The 20,000-nt window shown below is 48.5% G+C and overlaps 2 protein-coding genes across 5 annotated transcripts in view; one reads left to right on the plus strand and one right to left on the minus strand.

Moving 5' to 3' along the window:
• The window catches only part of ptpro (protein tyrosine phosphatase receptor type O), a 33,873-nt gene extending 32,451 nt beyond the window's left edge, over positions 1 to 1,422 (plus strand). For 3 of the 4 annotated variants that reach the window (XM_083935254.1, XM_083935256.1, XM_083935257.1), the window contains 2 exons: positions 1 to 146; positions 229 to 1,422. In XM_083935254.1, coding sequence (XP_083791380.1) covers positions 1 to 105 — 105 coding nt within the window. In that variant the 3' untranslated portion in view covers positions 106 to 146; positions 229 to 1,422. The remainder of the gene's footprint in view (positions 147 to 228) is intronic. The other variant, XM_083935255.1, reaches the window with a different exon arrangement.
• Positions 1,423 to 8,559: 7,137 nt separating this feature from the next.
• Positions 8,560 to 20,000, minus strand: part of eps8a (EGFR pathway substrate 8a, signaling adaptor) — a gene marked incomplete at both ends in the record, with an annotated part of 18,598 nt that continues 7,157 nt past the window's right edge. The window contains 8 exons of the mRNA XM_083935259.1: positions 8,560 to 8,670; positions 13,784 to 13,916; positions 15,431 to 15,644; positions 15,725 to 15,971; positions 18,153 to 18,323; positions 18,445 to 18,544; positions 19,442 to 19,569; positions 19,650 to 19,833. Coding sequence (XP_083791385.1) covers positions 8,560 to 8,670; positions 13,784 to 13,916; positions 15,431 to 15,644; positions 15,725 to 15,971; positions 18,153 to 18,323; positions 18,445 to 18,544; positions 19,442 to 19,569; positions 19,650 to 19,833 — 1,288 coding nt within the window. The remainder of the gene's footprint in view (positions 8,671 to 13,783; positions 13,917 to 15,430; positions 15,645 to 15,724; positions 15,972 to 18,152; positions 18,324 to 18,444; positions 18,545 to 19,441; positions 19,570 to 19,649; positions 19,834 to 20,000) is intronic.

Consider the following 20,000-nt stretch of genomic DNA (forward strand, 5'->3'; position numbering starts at 1 on the left):
GAGCAGTACGTCTTCATCCATCAGTGTGTTTTGCTGATGTGGCAGAAGAAGAAGCAGCAGTCGCTCGGCTCCGACGTCGTTTACGAGAACGCCAGCAAGACTTAGAGACGGGCGCCGCCACGCGTGAGTCACGGGCGCCGCCACACGTGAGTCACGGGCGCCACGACAACGCAATACACATTTATTCATGTTTCATGAGCTCATCACTCCCTGCTTGTTGTCTTGCAGGCTGCAACGCCGCGCCCTCCTGAGCCTCCGGTCCTTTCTGCAGAAACTCGCCCTCAGCCCAGCCCCCCCCCCCCCCCTGCCACGCCCCCCTCCTGACGCCGTCCCCGTGGGCTGTGATTGGTCGCCACACCGTGTCCGTGACGAGTCGCTGCAGCTTTGACCTTTTTCCCTTTTGTGAGGACCGGCCCCTCCCTCGTTCCCATCGTTCTTCACTCGTTACTTTGATGTTCCAGCGGCGCCGCCCGTGTGCAGCTCTCCTGGCGTTCTGCACGTGGAGTCGGAGGCCGTCGACGGCGTCCACGCTCACCGCCAAACGACCAGAGGTACGAACGAACAGCCAGGAGCGCTGCACCGCGCCGCCCCGCGGAGGACACGGAGGTTCTGGAAAATGAGCACAAAACTTTTTAAACACTAAAAACACGAAGAAACTTTCTGTACGAAGAGTTTCCGTCGTGGTCACGGACGCCGTCACAGACGCCGTCACGGACGCCGTCGTGTTCTGAAACTCGCCTCGATCAGCGATGAAACCTGAGGAATCGAACGTTTCAGATTTTACTTTTTTTGGTACGATTTCACGAAAACGCTGCGTCCGAACTTTGTCGAATGAGCCGCGAGCGTCTGAATGTTTTTCTGGGTCTGCACAAGAACTGAAGGACGCCGTTCCACGGACCCGGGAGCGCCCGGCGCCGCCGAAGGGGGCGGGGCCAGGGCAGCCGGGGGCGGGGTTTGTGTTTGTGTTTGAGGAGAAGAAGAAGGGACGACTTCCTGCCGCGGCTTCTGAGCAGGACGGACTTTTCTAACGGACGAACGTCAGACGGAGACTTTTCATCCAGGACGTACGAGGTGCTGCCAAAATAAGAGCACGAGGTGCCGCCAAAATAAGAGCATGAGGTGCCGCCAAAATAAGAGCACGGGGTGCCGCCAAAATAAGAGCACGAGGTGCCGCCAAAATAAGAGCGCAGAGCTTTTCTCTTCTGTCCAAACAGGAAACAGGAAACATCTGATTCATGACTAAAGTTATTTTCAGACTCGTTTCACAAAGAAAAGATGAATTTTAAACGTTTCACACTGAAAAGTTCTGAATTTAAAGGTTTTAGAAACAAAAACATGTTTTTAGTTTAAAGTTTTCACGTAAAGGAGAAAAACGAAGGCTAGCTGACGTAGCAACATCCTGTCCTGAGCGGTTACGTCAGCTGACTCACCGTTTGTTAACGACTTCATCAGCTAACGTTAGCAACAACCGACGCCACATCCATGCAGCAAGTTACAGCTAGCTGGCTAATGTTAGCTTCTTGCTAATGTTAGCTCAGTGGAACCTAAACTAGCTAACATTAGCTCTTTGCTAATGTTAGCTCAGTGGAACCTAAGCTAGCTAACATTAGCGTCAATAAGCCGACGTTAATCTTGTGATTTTAACGTTTATTTTATTCATTTTCTTTGTAACTTTATTTATTTTCTACCGAACTTTTCACTTTAAATCTTTTCATTTACAGACGCAACAATTCTCACCGTTAACAATAATAAATATAATTATTATAATAGTTATTATCAGATTATTTACAGCCAACAACCTTCACAGTGTTAGAGGAACTTTTATAAATCACTTTTTTTAACAACTTCCTAAAAAACAAGTTTATTTTTCGTGCATCGTTTAAATGTTGTTTTATTAATATTTCACATTTTGTTTAAAACTTAATTTTCTTTATTTTGAGTCAAAAACATTTGTTTTTAATTAAATTTTGTCTGAAAATGAAACAAAAATAATTTAAATTAATCAAAACTTAAAATTTTGACACAAAAAACAAACAAAAGTCGAACAAAAATCTTCAAAAACCTTTTTTTTAATTAATCTCAAAATGTAAAATAGCCACAAAAATCAGAATAATTAATAAAACTAAATTATCTTCTTTTAAAACGTCTCAGAAACGAACAAAACCAGAAAAGCTGCGTCTGTTGGTCTTGAACGCACCTCGTCTCCGGGCAGAACAGAGGAGCGAAGCCGTCTGATTGGTCGCTGAGGCTCAAAGTGTGAAAGAAGCCGTCTGATTGGTCGCTGAGGTCACGTGTCACTGAGGCGTCCCGCGCTCTGTACATACGACGCCGTCTGACCCGGTTCTTCTTCTCGTCTTCGTGTCGTGGAAAAGTTTCTTTAGAGGTTTTTTGTTTTTGACGTTGTCGTAAATGTGAATCTTGGTTTTCTGTCACCGCGGCGACGCGACGACGTCGTCCGTGAAAAAAAAAGCTGTAGGAGCAGAGCGGCGCCGTGGAGCCGCCGCGGCGCCGCTCTCGTGTCACAGAGTTTTAATGTTTGTGTGGTTGAACTAAATAAAACGTTGCCGTCACAGTTTCCTGTTTTTCTTCATCATCATTCAAGGTTCTGCTAATGTTAGCCGCTGTTAGCTCGCTGCTAATGCTAGCTAGCTAAGATAGCAACATCCTGTCCGGAGTGGAAACGTAGCTACAACCGACGCCAGATCCATGCAGCGTGGCTAAGTTACAGCTATCTGGCTAACATTAGCTTCTTGCTAAAAAAAAAAAAGAGAACAGAAGCCCCTGACGTGACGGAAGCCCCCGACGTGACAGAAGCCCCTGAAGTGACAGAAGCCCCTGACGTGACGGAAGCCCCCGACGTGACAGAAGCCCCCGATGTGACAGAAGCCCCTGACGTGACAGAAGCCCCCGACGTGACGGAAGCCCCCGGCGTGACAGAAGCCCCCGACGTGACAGAAGCCCCCGATGTGACAGAAGCCCCCGATGTGACAGAAGCCCCCGACGTGACAGAAGCCCCCGACGTGACAGAAGCCCCCGATGTGACAGAAGCCCCCGATGTGACAGAAGCTCCTAAAAAAGTCATTCTCCAAATCTCGGCGAAACTTTAATCTTCAAAATCAAATTTTGATTCTGTTCAAATGATTAAAATAAGAAATATATTTATTAATCTCTGTATTTGCATCGAGCATTAACGCCGTCTGCACCGCGTCGACTTCAAGAAACACAACGATGTTTTTAACGATAAGAAAAACTACACAAAAACACGTTTGTGGTGAATTATTGAACATTGAAGCTCATTTATGTTCAGATTTATGAATTTTATATATTTAATTATCTGCAACTGACGCTTTGGGACGACATTTATTCTGTTTTTCAACAACAGGCGGGCAGAAGGCTTTTATTGTGAAAATCTGAGGCGTTCAGGTTCTGTGGGGAAAATGAGAATCGAGTGAAAACTGTTAAATCATAAATATTTATTCTGAGGAATATGAAATATGAATTTGACTGAATTCATCAAAAAAAAGCCCCCGATGTGACAGAAGCCCCTGACGTGACAGAAGCCCCCGACGTGACAGAAGCCCCTGACGTGACAGAAGCCCTTGACGTGACAGAAGCCCTGACGTGACAGAAGCCCCTGACGTGATGGAAGCCCCTGACGTGACAGAAGCCCTTGACGTGACAGAAGCCCCTGACGTGACCGAAGTCATTCTCCAAATCTTCAAAATTGAATTTCAAAAATGATTTCGATTCTGTTCAAATGATTAAAATAACGGGGGGAATTAACGCACTCTGCTCTGCACCGACCTCAAGAAGCAGTTTTTTACCATAGAAGAAGAATTATTTTATTTATCCTGCATATTTTCAGTTTGTTATTATTTGTCTTCATGTTTTCATTTCACACACACAAATTAATGGAGAGATGTCAGAGCGAGGGGGCTGCCAGTGACCAGCGCCCCGAGCAGTCGGGAGTCTGGTCCATTTATGGTCCACACAGGGACTCGAACCAGTGACCCTCCGGTTCCCAGCCAAGTAACCTATGGACTGAGCTATTGGACATGAAGCTCACTTTTGTTCAGATTTATGAATTTTATATCTTTAATAATCTGAAACAAACGAAGTTTCCTGTAAATCCTCAAATAAAAGCAGATTTTCCAAAAATAACAAATAAAAGGTAAAAAAAAACACATTTCATAAAGTGAAAGGCTTTTATTGTGAAAATCTGGGGCGTTCAGGTTCTGTGGGGAAAATGAGAATCGAGTGAAAACTTGAATCATAAATATTTATTCTGAGGAACATGAAACATGAATTTGACTGAATTCATCAAAAAAGCCCCTGGTGTGACAGAAGCCCTTGACATGACGGAAGCCCCGGGCGTGACAGAAGCCCACGGCGTGACAGAAGCCCCTGGCATGACGGAAGCCCCCGACGTGACAGAAGCCCCTGGCATGACGGAAGCCCCCGACGTGACAGAAGCCCCTGACGTGACAGAAGTCATTCTCCAAATCTTTAATCTTCAAAATTTAATTTCGAAAATGATTTTGATTCTGTCCAAATGATTTTCAGGCTTTTAATATGAAAATCTGAGCAGTTTGGGACGGACGCTTCGGCTTAGCTTCTTGCTAACGTTAGCTCAATGAAACCTAAGCTAGCTAACATAAGCGTCAATAAGCCAACAATAAAGTAAAAAGCTTAAATCGGTCTCAGGATGGCGTTTGAAGCCGTCGCGGCTTCGTTCCTCATCGTTAAAGAGTAAAAAACATGAAACATGAAATGATTTTCATAAACGTTTTATTGCAGATTTCGATGGAAAAGGCACCAAAACGACACAAAAACACGTTTGTGGTTATTCTGAGGAATATGAATTTGACTGAATTCATCAAAAAAGCGGACGGAAGCCCCCGGTGTGACAGAAGCCCTTGACATGATGGAAGCCCCCGACGTGACGAGCCCCTGACGTGACAGAAGGTCATGCAGTCATTCTCCAAATCTCGGCCAAACTTTAAACTTCAAAATTGAATTTCGAAAATTTTGATTCTGTCCAAATTATGGCGACACAGTGGCGTAGTGGTTAGCATTGTCACCTCACAGCAAGAGGGTTCCTGGTTTGAATCCCAACTGGGGCCCTTCTGTGTGGAGCATGTTGTCCCCGTGTCTGCGTGGGTTTTCTCCGGGTTCTCCGGTTTCCTCCCACAGTCCAAAGACGTGCAGGTGTTGGGTTCATTGATGACTCTAAATCACCCGTAGGTGTGAATGGTTGTCTGTCTCTGTTCGTCTCTATGTGTCCTGTGATAGACTGGCGTCCTGTCCAGGGTGGCGATGAGGCTGAAGATGAATGAATGTCCGAATGGTTAAAATAAGAAATAGATTTATTTATCTCTGTATTTGCATCGAGCATCAACGCCGTCTGCACTGTGCCGACCTCAAGAAGTACAAAACTGTTTTTTACGATTTTTTTCAGATTATTTTCATTGTGACAGAAGCCCCTGACGTGACAAGCCCCTGACGTGACAAGCCCCTGACGTGACAGAAGCCCCTGATGTTCGTCAGCGTTAAAGAGTAAAAAACATGAAACATGAAATGATTTTCATAAACTTTTTATTGCAGATTTCGATGGAAAAGGCACCAAAACGACACAAAAACACGTTTGTGGTGAATTATTGAACATTTTTGTTCAGATTTATGAATTTTATTATTTTAATAAACTGAAACAAACAGTTTCCTGTAAATCCTCAAATCAAAGCAGATTTTCCAAAAATAAACAAATAAAAGGTAAAAAAAAAAACACTTTACGTTATAATTTCATAAAGTGAACATTTCTCTGCTCATGTTTATAAATATTTACACTTTTCTGTTTCTCAACAACAGGCGGGCAGAAGGCTTTTATTGTGAAAATCTGGGGCGTTCAGGTTCTGTGGGGAAAATGATCATCGAGTGAAAACTGTTAAATCATAAATATTTAGCCCCTGACGTGACAGAAGCCCCTGACATGACAGAAGCCCCCGACGTGACAGAAGCCCCCGACGTGACAGAAGCCCCTGACGTGACAGAAGCCCCGGACGTGACAGAAGCCCCCGACGTGACAGAAGCCCCTGACGTGACAGAAGCCCCCGATGTGACAGAAGCCCCTGACGTGACAGAAGGTCATGCAGTCATTCTCCAAATCTCGGCCCAACTTAACTTCAAAATCGAATTTCGAAAATGATTTTGATTCTGTCCAAATGATGGCGACACGGTGGCGTAGTGGTTAGCATTGTCGCCTCACAGCGAGAGGGTTCCAGGTTTGAATCCCAGCTGGGGCCCTTCTGTGTGGAGTTTGCATGTTGTCCCCGTGTCTGCGTGGGTTTTCTCCGGGTTCTCCGGTTTCCTCCCACAGTCCAAAGACGTGCAGGTGTTCGGTTCATTGATGACTCTAAATCACCCGTAGGTGTGAATGGTTGTCTGTCTCTGTTCGTCTCTATGTGTCCTGTGATAGACTGGCGTCCTGTCCAGGGTGGCGATGAGGCTGAAGATGAATGAATGTCCGAATGGTTAAAATAAGAAATATATTTATTTATCTCTGTATTTGCATCGAGCATCAACGCCGTCTGCACTGTGCCGACCTCAAGAAGTACAAAACTGTTTTTTACGATTTTTTTCAGATTATTTTCATTGTGACAGAAGCCCCTGACGTGACAAGCCCCTGACGTGACAAGCCCCTGACGTGACAGAAGCCCCTGATGTTCGTCAGCGTTAAAGAGTAAAAAACATGAAACATGAAATGATTTTCATAAACTTTTTATTGCAGATTTCGATGGAAAAGGCACCAAAACGACACAAAAACACGTTTGTGGTGAATTATTGAACATTTTTGTTCAGATTTATGAATTTTATTATTTTAATAAACTGAAACAAACAGTTTCCTGTAAATCCTCAAATCAAAGCAGATTTTCCAAAAATAAACAAATAAAAGGTAAAAAAAAAAACACTTTACGTTATAATTTCATAAAGTGAACATTTCTCTGCTCATGTTTATAAATATTTACACTTTTATTCTGTTTCTCAACAACAGGCGGGCAGAAGGCTTTTATTGTGAAAATCTGGGGCGTTCAGGTTCTGTGGGGAAAATGATCATCGAGTGAAAACTGTTAAATCATAAATATTTAGCCCCTGACGTGACAGAAGCCCCTGACATGACAGAAGCCCCCGACGTGACAGAAGCCCCCGACGTGACAGAAGCCCCTGACGTGACAGAAGCCCCGGACGTGACAGAAGCCCCCGACGTGACAGAAGCCCCTGACGTGACAGAAGCCCCCGATGTGACAGAAGCCCCTGGCGTGACAGAAGCCCCTGACGTGACAGAAGCCCCTGACGTGACGGAAGCTCAATTCATAAAAATAAAAAAAAACCTCAACAAAAATTTTTACAGATTTTCATCATTGACCTTCAAACTTTAACCATTAAACATGAAACTTCCTGTTTGAGTGGGCGGAGCCTGAGGGAAGCTTCCTGTTTGAGAGGGCGGAGCCTGAGGGAAGCTTCCTGTTTGAGTGGGCGGGGCCTGAGGGGAGCTTCCTGTTTGAGTGGGCGGAGCCTGAGGGGAGCTTCCTGTTTGAGTGGGCAGAGCCTGATGTTAGCTTCCTGTTTGAGTGGGCGGAGCCTGAGGTTAGCTTCCTGTTTGAGTGGGCGGGGCCTGAGGGAAGCTTCCGGTTTGAGTGGGCGGAGCCTGAGGGAAGCTTCCTGTTTGAGTGGGCGGGGCCTGAGGGAAGCTTCCTGATTGAGTGGGCGGAGCCTGAGGGAAGCTTCCTGTTTGAGTGGGCGGGGCCTGAGGGAAGCTTCCTGTTTGAGAGGGCGGAGCCTGAGGGAAGCTTCCTGTTTGAGAGGGCGGAGCCTGAGGGAAGCTTCCTGATTGAGTGGGCGGAGCCTGAGGGAAGCTTCCTGTTTGAGTGGGCGGGGCCTGAGGGAAGCTTCCTGTTTGAGTGGGCGGGGCTAAAGTGCAGCTGACTCATAATCACATGAATTATCATTATAATAATAAAGTTCTGTGTGTTTCAACACGTTGATCCGTTCTAACATCATTTATATTAATTTATTTAAACTTCTGAGATTATAAAGTAAGAAAATCAAAACTCTCTTGGCCAAAGAACATTCGTGTTCATCAGACTGAACGAGATTCTGACAACGACACATTCAACACATTCAACATTCATCGTTTCTCTTCTGTACAAAAGAACTTTAACTTCCTCTGTTCTTCGTCGTCCAACGCTCAAAAACGTCCCAAAATGTTTCTTTGAAATGTTCGTTGCTATGGAGACGAGCTGAGGACTTCCTGTCTGCGCCGCATGATCTCCACAAACTGGGCGCGGTCCGACGCCGCCGCCTGAAGATCAAGAAAATCAAAGTAAAGAGGAGGAAGAGGAGGAAGAGGAGGAGGAAGAAGAAGAGGAGGAGGAGGAAGAGGAGGAGGAAGAGGGGGAAGAGGGGGAAGAAGAGGAGGAGGAAGAGGAAGAGGAAGAGGAGGAGGAGGAGGAGGAGGAGAGGAGGAAGAAGAGGAGGAAGAGGAGGAAGAGCAGGAGGAGGAGCTCAGTGGGCGCTGCCTTCGTCCAGAGACTCCACCCCTGAGTCACAGGTGCTGGACGCCAGTTTCTGCTGCCGCCTCCTCATGATCTCCTGGAGCTCAGAGCCCGAACTCCTCTGCGGACGCCAACGCGGAGGATCCAGGGGCGCCGAGGGCGGGGAGGCGAGGGCGGGGCAGCGAGGATGGAGCGGTGAGGGCGGGGCAGCGAGGGCGGGGCGGGAGGACACAGAGACAAACAGCTGGTTAGACGGGAAACACTAACACCAAACACACACCTGCACCTCTGGAGTCCAGACATCTGCAGCCCCGAGCAGAAGCCCCCGGCGTGACAGAAGCTCCCGACGTGACGGAAGCCCCCGAGGTGACGGAAGCCCCCGAGGTGACGGAAGCCCCTGATGTGACGGAAGCCCCCGAGGTGACAGAAGCCCCAAATCTCGGCCAAACTTTGAGCTTCAAAATTAAATTTCAAAAAATATTTTGAGTTTATTCAAATTAAAATAAGAAATAAATCGATCTGTCCCCGTATTTGCATCTCAACTTCACGTTCTGGGGTAAAACGATTATAAATATGTTTTACAAACGTTTGTCTTCTGTTATTTGTAAAAATATGAAAATAAAGTTGTAAAAAAAAGGACGCTCGCTGTTATAACGGAGACTTAAGAACAAGGATATCTTTGCTGCGTTGATAACGTTGCCTAGCTAAATACGAGCTAACTAGCATTCTGCTAACTAGCCTTCTGCTAGCTTGGTAACATTTGATAAAGGTTTTTTCGACCTGTGAGACGTGAACGGGTTTTTCCTGCATTCAGATTTATTTTGTCGGCCGCTAAAGGCTAATTGAATTGCGAGCGCTAATGAAAAACATCAAGCGTTATGCTACGTAAATGCTACATAAATGCTACGTCACGTCCATCAGTGGCTCCGGCGCCGAGGCTGCAGCTGGACACGACTCGCTTCTGAAGCGTCTCCTGGAAATCAGAAGATTTTATCAGATCAGAGAAAATCTTCTGCACCTCAGAGCTAACGGCTAACAGCTAACAGCTAACGGCTAACGCTGGCTGTGGTAACTGGTGATAAGGTGCAGACTCAGCCGCGGCCTGAACCTCAGGAAGCTTCTGGAGCCGCTGTGGAGAGCAGGTGAGACTCCTGCGGGACCAGGTGCATGCTGGGTAATGAAGTTCTTCTAACTTCCTCAAACTGGTCGCACAAAGATCTGTTAATCTGTTTAATCACATTAAATCCTTAGAAAAGTCACTTTTGTCTCTGGGTTAATGAAGTTTAGTGTCGTTCTCGTCTTTGTGCGAAACAGCTGCAAAACAGCTCGGGAAGGTTTTCAGGTTTTAAATGCTGATAAAGTTTTCATTCAAAGCTAAGCTAGCAATCAAAGCTAAGCTAGCAATCAAGGCTAAGCTAGCAATCAAGGCTAAGCTAGCAATCAAAGCTAAGCTAGCAATCAAGGCTAAGCTAGTAATCAAAGCTAAGCTAGTAATCAAAGCTAAGCTAACACACAGAACACAGTTTGTTAAGATTTCATTCCAGCCAAAGGAAGATCTACTTCCTGGTGTCTACGGTGAGGGGTCAGGGGGCGGGGTCAGGGGTCAACAGGAAGTGGGACGTTCTGGTTCAGTCAGGGAGTTAGTGTAAGTGAAACTCCAGCGTAAAATCCTCCTCCAGGGTCTTTGTCTGCACTTTAATTATAAGTAACCATGGAGACAGTTTTTATTAAGGTAGAAATCCAGGAGAGATGCTAACAGGCGGACGTGGCTAACAGTGGTTAGCTCGGGGCAGCACGGTGAAGGCATTCAAAGGTCTTTTTTAACCACTAATGCTGCTGAAAATAACAGCAAACCTCTGCAGCAGCATGAGACTCTGGAGGATTTTGCGGCGGAGTTTCACTTTAAGGACTGAAGTACAGAGCCTCAGCAGGCGGGGGGGGGGGGGGGGGGGGGTGCTAGCGCTTCCTTAAAATGCTGCTACACATGAAACGTCCGGAGCTTCGTTCTGACGGACAGATTCAGAAAATGATATTTCTTCTAATTCGTTAATTCAAACAAATCTTCTGAGGTGCTTTTGAGGCGGACTCGTCATTTTCAGTTCTTCATTTTAGGACGATCAGAAATTAAAGCAGAGGGGAGACAAGGACAGTGTTGACAAGTCTACAGTCCTGAGTCCAGACCAGCAGGTTACAGTTACAGAATAGATAGTCCTGAGTGAAGACGAGCAGGTCCCAGGTCCCGAGTCAAGACCAATTAATAGTTTAAGACAGGGAAGTCCCAAATCATGACAAAAGAAGTTCCAAGTCCAAACTATGTAGATAGTCCCAAGTCAAAATCAACAAGTCCCAAATGAAGACAAGATCCAGACCAACCAACAAGTCAGGACAGGTAAGTCTGGACTGGAGTCCAGAGTCACTACCTGCATGTTCCAAGTCCAAACTAGATCGTCCCAATTCAAAACCGACAAGTCCCAAACCAATGCTAGCATGTCCAGGTCTCGAGTCAAGACCAATTAATAAGTGAAGATACAAAAGACCCACCTGGAGTCCTAAAGCCTAAGTCAAGACAAGATCAAGCCAGTCAAGTCCGAGTCAACGCCAACAAATCAAGTCCAGACGGGTAAGTTTGATCTGGAGTCCAGAGTCAACACCTGCAAGATCCAAGTCCAAACTAGATCGTCCCAAGTCAAAATTAACAAGTCCCAAATCAAGACCAACAAATAAGTTGATAGAAGAAAGTACAGACTGGAGTCCCGAGTCAAGACAGATTAGTCCGACAGGAAGTCCTGTATCCAGCAAGTTCCAAGACAAAGTCAGGACTGGAGTCCCGAGTCAATACCTACATGTTCCAAGTCCAAACTACGTCGATAGTCCCAAGTCAAAAACAAAAAAGGCTGTACTAAAGACAAGTATGTCTGAGGACCAGCCAACAAGTCAAGACAGGAAAGTCTGAAGAAGAGTCCAGAGTCAAGACTAACAAGTCCCAAACCAATGCTAGCATGTCCAGGTCTTGAGTCAAGACCAATTAATAAGTTAATATAAAAAAGACCCACCTGGAGTCCAAAGGCCTCAGTCAGGACAAGATCAAGGCAGTCAAGTCTGAGTCAACGCCAACAAATCAAGTCCAGACGGGAGAGTTTGATCTGGAGTCCAGAGTCAACACCTGCAAGATCCAAGTCCAAACTAGATCGTCCCAAGTCAAAAACAAGAAGTCAAGGCTTTATACAAACAAGAAGACGAGTACGTCTGAGAACCAGAGTCAAGACCAAAACAAGTCAAGACAAGTCCCACATCAAGACCTTCAAGCCCCAAGTGCAGTCCCAGGTCAAGACCAAAGATCCACAGGTAGAGACAGGAAAGTTCCAGGTCAGGACCAACAAGTCCCAAAAACTAGTATGTCAAGGTCCGAGGTCAAGACCAAAATCTGACATGAAGTCCCGAAAGTCTGGACTGGAGTCCTGAGTCCATACCTGCATGTTCCAAGTCCAAACTAGAGAGTCCCATGTCAAAACCCACAAGTCCCAAACCAAGACCAGTATGTCCGAAGTCCCAAATCAAGACCAATAAAGAAGTTCAAAGAAAGTAGAGACTGGAGTTCCAAGTCAAGACAGATGAGTCCAACAGGAAGTCCTGCATCCGGAAGTTTCCAAGTCAAAGTCAAGACCAACAAGTCCCCATTGAAGACGAGTGTGACCCAGGTCCCGAGTCAACACCACCTCCTGGATCTGAGCAACATCTGCTTATTAGCACCAAAAATGACGAGTCCGCTTAAACAAAGACGTCTGTCCCTTTAAATCTGTCCGACAGAAGGAGGCGGGACGCCGCTGGTGAACACGATACCTGAATGAATGTGGTTCAGAAGATCAAAGGAGGGTCAGAAGAAAACCTGCAGGTGGAAAGAGACACCACACACCAGACCTTGGCAGAGTTGGGGGATAGAAAAGCATGAAGACAGAAAAGACCCTGAACAGAGCTTCAGCTTCCAGACACAAACACGCTGCAGCCGACAGGAACCCGAGGTCCACCGCCCCGGAACCCCCCACCCCCCCCCCCCCCAGATCCTCCACCGCCCCGGACCCCCCCCCCCCCCTCAGATCCTTCCTTCCACTTAGAGACACCTGAGAACACCTGAGAACACCTGAATACACCTGGAGACACTTAGAGACACCTCAATACGCCTAGAGACACCTGAATACACTTAGAGACACCTGCAGACACCTGGAGACACCTGAACACACCTGCAGACACCTGGAGACACCTGAATACACCTGGAGACACCTGAACACACCTGGAGACACTTAGAGACACCTGAATACACCTGAACACACCTGAATACACCTGGAGACACCTGAGAACACCCGAGAACACCCGAGAACACCTGAATACACCTGGAGACACTTAGAGACACCTCAATGCGCCTATAGACACCTGAGACTACTGAATACACCTGGAGACACCTCAATACGCCTGGAGACACTTAGAGACACCTCAATACGCCTAGAGACACCTGAATAAACCTGGAGACACCTCAATACGCCTAGAGACACCTGAATACACCTGGAGACACCTCAATACGCCTAGAGACACCTGAATACACCTGGAGACACCTCAATACGCCTAGAGACACCTGAATACACCTGGAGACACTTAGAGACACCTGAATACACCTGGTGACACTTAGACACACCTGAATACACTTGGAGACGCTTAGAGACACCTGGAGACACCTGACTACACCTGGAGACACCTCAATGCGCCTGGAGACACCTGGAGACACCTGAATACGCCTGAATACACCTGGAGACACCACTTTCACCTTCACATGAAGAAGAATTTACTGCACTTTATTATTAAAGTTCGTTAAATTTGACCCATCGAGGCTAAAGTTTCTTCTTCTTTGGTGTCGTTCCTGTTTGCTGCTCGTGTTTGTCTGAAGAACCAATCAGCTGCCTGGAAGCTCTCTGACCAGCGGGACATCCCCGTGACATCATCACGTGTGACCCGTGACATCATCACGTGTGACCTGTGACATCATCACGTGTGACCTGTGACGTCATCATGTGTGACCTGTGACATCATCACGTGTGACCTGTGACATCATCACGTGTGACCTGTGACATCATCACGTGTGACCTGTGACATCATCACGTGTGACCTGTGACATCATCACGTGTGACCTGTGACGTCATCACGTGTGACCTGTGACATCATCACGTGTGACCCGTGACACCCACCTCCAGCGCGGCCTTCTGGACGGTGACCTGGCTGAAGACTCGGGCGCCGTCGTCGGGACAAACCGTCCTCAGCTCCTCCTTGTTGAGAGAGAAGAGCTGAGCTCCGGTGAGGACGCCGAGGCTGGTGATGGTCCTGCAGGGGGACGGGAGAGAGAGCGGGTCAGGTCCGACACACCTGAGGACACCTGGAGGCACCTGGGGACAGCTGAGAACACCTGGATACACAGAGACACCTGGAGACACCTGAATAAACCTGGAGACACTTAGAGACACCTGAGAACACCTGGATACACTTAGAGACACCTGAGAACACCTGGAGACACCTGAATAAACCTGGAGACACCTGGATACACCTGAGGACACCTGGGGACACTTAGAGACACCTGAGGACAGCTGAGAACACCTGGATACACCTGAGAACACCTAGAGACACATGGAGACGCCTGAAGACACTTGAGAACACCTGGAGACACATGAATAAACCTGGAGACACCTGAATAAACCTGAGAACACCTGGAGACACCTGAGAACACCTGGAGACACCTGAATAAACCTGAATACACCTGGAGACACCTGAGAACACCTGGAGACACCTGGAGACACCTGAATAAACCTTGAGACACCTGAGAACACCTGGAGACACCTGAGAACACCTGGAGACACCTGAATAAACCTGGAGACACCTGAATACACCTGGAGACACCTGAGAACACCTGGAGACACCTGAATAAACCTGGAGACACCTGAATACACCTGGAGACACCTGAATAAACCTGGAGACACCTGAATAAACCTGGAGACACCTGAGAAGACCTGAGACACCTGGAGACACCTGGAGACACCTGGAGACGCCGGAGAACACCTGAATACACCTGGAGACACTTATGTGCCTCCAGGTGTCTCTGAGAACACCTGGAGACACCTGGAGACACCTGAATACACCTGAGAACACCTGGAGACACCTGAGAACACCTGGAGACACCTGGAGACACTTAGAGACACCTGAGAACACCTGAGAACACCTGGATACACCTGAGAACACCTAGAGACACATGGAGACGCCTGAAGACACTTGAGAACACCTGGAGACACATGAATAAACCTGGAGACACCTGAATAAACCTGAGAACACCTGGAGACACCTGAGAACACCTGGAGACACCTGAATAAACCTGAATACACCTGGAGACACCTGGAGACACCTGGAGACACCTGGAGACACCTGAATAAACCTTGAGACACCTGAGAACACCTGGAGACACCTGAGAACACCTGGAGACACCTGAATAAACCTGGAGACACCTGAATACACCTGGAGACACCTGAGAACACCTGGAGACACCTGAATAAACCTGGAGACACCTGAATACACCTGGAGACACTTAGAGACACCTGAATACACCTGGAGACACCTGAATAAACCTGGAGACACCTGAATAAACCTGGAGACACCTGAGAAGACCTGAGACACCTGGAGACACCTGGAGACACCTGGAGACGCCGGAGAACACCTGAATACACCTGGAGACACTTATGTGCCTCCAGGTGTCTCTGAGAACACCTGGAGACACCTGGAGACACCTGAGAACACCTGAATACACCTGAGACACCTGGAGATCAGATCTTAGAGTGTGCGCAGAGACTCACACGGGGCTGAAGCCTTTGGCCTCCAGCCAGGCTTTGACATCGTCGGGCGACGAGTCGTAGGTGATGCTGTTGGACGGCAGGCCGCCGCCGCCGCCGCCACCACCGCTGCCGCCGAGGCTGCGAGAAGAAACCTGGAACTTCTTCTGAGCGCTGCGACCTAAAGTCAGTCTGTGCATCAGCTCGTCCTGGACCTCCTCCATGTTGGACTTCCTGCCTGTGGCGAGGAGACAAACACGTCGTTGTACACGGGTGAAAATAAAACCTGAGAAACTAAAACTGGGTGACGGAGCTCACGGTTGACGGGAGGAGGTCTCTGGTTGCTCTGGTCCCTCATGGTCACGCTGCCGTTGTCGCTGGACGTGGTGCTGTTCTGGCGGCTGACGTTGCCGCGCTTAGCAGGGGGCTTGGGGGGCTCTGCCGCCGGAGGAGGCAGCGGCGGCGTGGGGAGCCTGGCGGAGGCCGGAGGGGGCGGCGTGGGAGCCGGGGGCAGCGGAGTCGCTACAGGCTTACTGGGGATGAAGTCCGTCCTGGTGGTCTGCTTCTGATGGAGGACAGGAAGAGCTTTTATTCTGAAAGGCACACTTCGGATTCACAGGTCTGCAGGTGTTTGGACATATAAAACAACACGTTTGAAGTAACAAAGATTATAGCTAATGCTAAAGTAGCCGTTTTAGCTGTTAGCTAGCATAACTAGAGTTAGTTTACAACGGTTTTATTGTTGTTTGTAACTAAAACTATTAGTTGATGTTATGTTAGCGATGTCCAACATTATTAAAATATGTTTGTAGTTTCTGTTGTTGGCTAACAAAGTGTTATATGTAGCCTAGCTTAGCACAACGACTAGAGGAAGGGGAAACTGCTGTAGCAAGAGAACAGCTAGCACATTTAACATTATGCTAGCTGCTGTTATGGCAGCTACAGGGAGAAATATTCTAGCTAATGCTATGGTAGTTGTAAGCTAGCATGTTTATAACTCTTTCTTGTTGTTTGTAAACACAACTGTTAGCCGACACTATGCTAGCACGTTTTATTTTGCTTTTTAAAATGATGCAAACAGTTAAAGTGTCCCCGTCCTCGACCCTGTGAACCTGGAGCGTGTGCAGCTCTGAAGTCGTGTCGTCGGTTTTTACCTCGTTCAACTCTCCCAGCAATTGCTTGAAACGTGAAATGAAACATAAAGAAATGAAACATAAAGAAATGAAACACGGTGGAGATGAAACGTGAAGCTAAAGATGTTTTTCACACAAACTCACTGCAAACAAATCTACAAAGAAACGATTTTCCACTAAACAAGAAGCTCAAAGACTCAAACTCTTAAAGGAACAGTCGCAAATTCAGGCAAATACTTCGCTAACACTGAATTCTAACAACATTAGCCTAGCTTAGCACACAGACTGGAGACAGAGGGAACCGCTAGTGCAGCTACAAACCAATTAGCATTATGTTAGCAATGTCCAACATTATGAGATATGTTTGTAGTTTCTGTTGTTGGCTAACAAAGTGTTATGCTTAATCATATGTAGCCTAGCTTAGCACAAAGAATCAGATGTAGCCTAGCTTAGCACAAAGAATCAAATGTAGCCTAGCTTAGCACAAATAATCAATGTAGCCTAGCTTAGCACAAAGAATCAAATGTAGCCTAGCTTAGCACAAAGAATCATATGTAGCCTAGCTTAGCACAAAGAATCATATGTAGCCTAGCTTAGCACAAAGAATCAAATGTAGCCTAGCTTAGCACAAAGAATAAAATGTAGCCTAGCTTAGCACAGACTAGCAGGGGGGGGGCTAGCGTAGCGCTATCACAGCAGAGAAAAATCACCTGTTTGTTGTTTATTGACATAAAAATGTAAATAAAGGTTTAACGGCGTTCAGGAGCGGTTGCTCAGGGCGGGGCTCGACCACGCCGCGGTTTATGGTCGTTTATTATTCTTAGGTTTATTTTTATACGCTTTTGTTTATGTCTGTTGCCATGGCAACAGCGTCAAATCATCATCAACAGAACCTGATTCTGATTCTTTTACCAACAAACGAGTAAAGGTTGAAAATGTGCGACTGTTCCTTTAAAACGACCCACAGCAACAAAACTACACCGTCACGGTCAGGGTCGTGGTCACCGTCGTGGTCGTGGTCACGGTCGTGGTCACAGTCGTGGTCAAGGTCACGGTCGTGGTCACGGTCACGGTCACGGTCACGGTCTTGGTCACGGTCGTGGTGACGGTCGTGGTCACGGTTTCAGTCGTGGTCACCGTCACGGTCATGGTCACAGTCGTGGTCGTGGTCACTGTTGTGGTCACCGTCGGGGTCGTGGTCGTGGTCACGGACGTGGTCGCGGTCACCGTCGTGGTCGTGGTCACGGTCACAGTCGTGGTCACCGTCGTGGTCACAGTTACGGCCGTGGTCACGGTCACCGTCACGGTTGTGATTACATTCGTGGTCGTGGTTGTGGTGACAGTTGTGGTCACGGTCACAGTCGTGGTCACGGCCGTGGTCGTGGTCACGGTCGCGGTCGTGGTCACTACGTGGTCGCGGTCGTGGTCGTGGTCACTACGTGGTTACGGTCGTGGTCGTGGTCACGGTCGTGGTCGTGGTCGTCCTACCTTAAACAACTCAAACTCCTTCTTTGGCATCATGAGCTTTAATGTTTCAAAATAAAAGACAGAGATGAGACGGAGACGATGAGGGGACGTAAATAACCGTTACACACAGACGGGCCCGCTCTCACCTGGATGGTGTGGCTGTAGACCGGCTCGCCTCGGCCCGGCTCGCCTCGGCCCAGCTCGCCTCGGCCCGGCACCTCCACGCCGCTGCACACCTCCAGGATGTTGTTGGGCACGTACCCGGACGCCCCGCCGCCGTTCCGCACCTTCCACCACTGCTTCCTGTCGTCCAGGACCTGGTGCAGCGTTTAAGGGTTTGTTTTATGTTTTTATGATTTTATGATCATAATAATAGAAATAAACAGTTATTTATATATTATATATTATATAATAATAATAATAATAATAAAATGGAACCTGCACGAGTTCGTCTCTCAGCAGAGAAAGTTCAGTTTCGTTTCTCGCCACGAAGTCGAATCTGGATTTGGCGAAAAGCTTCGGTTCAACGTCGAAAATCCTGAAACACGACAAAATAATATTAATATGGTCTGGGATCAGGTCTGGGATCAGGTCTGGGATCAGGTCTGGGATCAGGTCTGGGATCAGGTCTGGGATCAGGTCAGGGATCAGGGATCAGGTCTGGGATCAGGTCTGGGGTCAGGGATCAGGTCTGGGATCAGGTCAGGGGTCAGGGATCAGGTCTGGGATCAGGTTTTGGGATCAGGTCTGGGATCAGGTCTGGGATCAGGGATCAGGGATCAGGTCTGGGATCAGGTCAGGGGTCAGGGATCAGGTCTGGGATCAGGTCTGGGATCAGGTCAGGGATCAGGTCAGGGGTCAGGTCAGGGATCAGGTCTGGGATCAGGTCTGGGATCAGGTCAGGGATCAGGTCTGGGATCAGGTCTGGGATCAGGTCTGGGATCAGGGTTCAGGGATCAGGTCTGGGATCAGTTCAGGGATCAGTTCAGGGATCAGGGATCAGGTCTGGGATTAGGTCAGGGATCAGGTCAGGGGTCAGGTCAAGGGTCAGGGGTCAGGGGTCAGGGATCAGGGATCAGGTCTTGGATCAGGTCAGGGGTCAGGTCAAGGGTCAGGGGTCAGGGGTCAGGGATCAGGGATCAGGTCTTGGATCAGGTCAGGGGTCAGGTCAAGGGTCAGGGGTCAGGGGTCAGGGATCAGGGATCAGGGATCAGGTCTGGGATCAGGGGTCAGGTCTGGGATCAGGGGTCAGGTCTGGCTTAAGGTCTGGGATCAGGTTTGGGGTCTGGGATCAGGTCAGGGGTCAGGTCAGGGGTCAGGTCAGGGATCAGGGATCAGGTCTGGGATCAGGGATCAGGTCAGGGATCAGGTCTGGGATCAGGGATCAGGTCAGGGATCAGGTCTGGGATCAGTTCTCCGGGGCGGCCCTTGTTACCGGTCTGCGTGGCGGCTGACGGCGTGCTTGAGCGCAGCCACGGCTGCGTCCTGGTCCAGGGTCTGCATGCGTTTGTAGGAGTTGAAGGCGAACCCGTCTGCAGGAGGGAACCTTTGGACCGCCGCCGTCTGCACACAGACAGGAAGTGACTCATCAGGAGGTTAGAGGTTAGAGGCGGGGCCACAGAGAGGACGCCGCAGACACAAACCTCCAGGCGGGTCCTCGGGTCCTCGTGTCTCTGGGTCTCAGCGTAGGCGAGACCCTCGGGCAGCTGGTTCAGCTCCGGCTCTCTGGACGGAGCGGCGGCGGCGGCGGCGAGCAGCGGAGGCTCCCAGCCGTCACGAAACGTCAGCACGCAGGGCGGGAAGAAGTGCTGCTTAGGCCACTCCAACCTGACAAGAACCAGGAGACAGTGCTGCTGTTAGGATCCTCAGACTCTGATCCTGGATCAGGTCTCAGTGGCAGCAGCTCCAGCCTCTGATCCTGGATCAGGTCTCAGGGGCAGCAGCTCCAGACTCTGATCCTGGATCAGGTCTCAGGGCAGCAGCTCCAGCCTCTG

Source organism: Echiichthys vipera (assembly GCF_963691815.1).
Source record: "Echiichthys vipera genome assembly, chromosome: 20".
Taxonomy (NCBI): Eukaryota; Metazoa; Chordata; class Actinopteri; order Perciformes; family Trachinidae; genus Echiichthys; species Echiichthys vipera.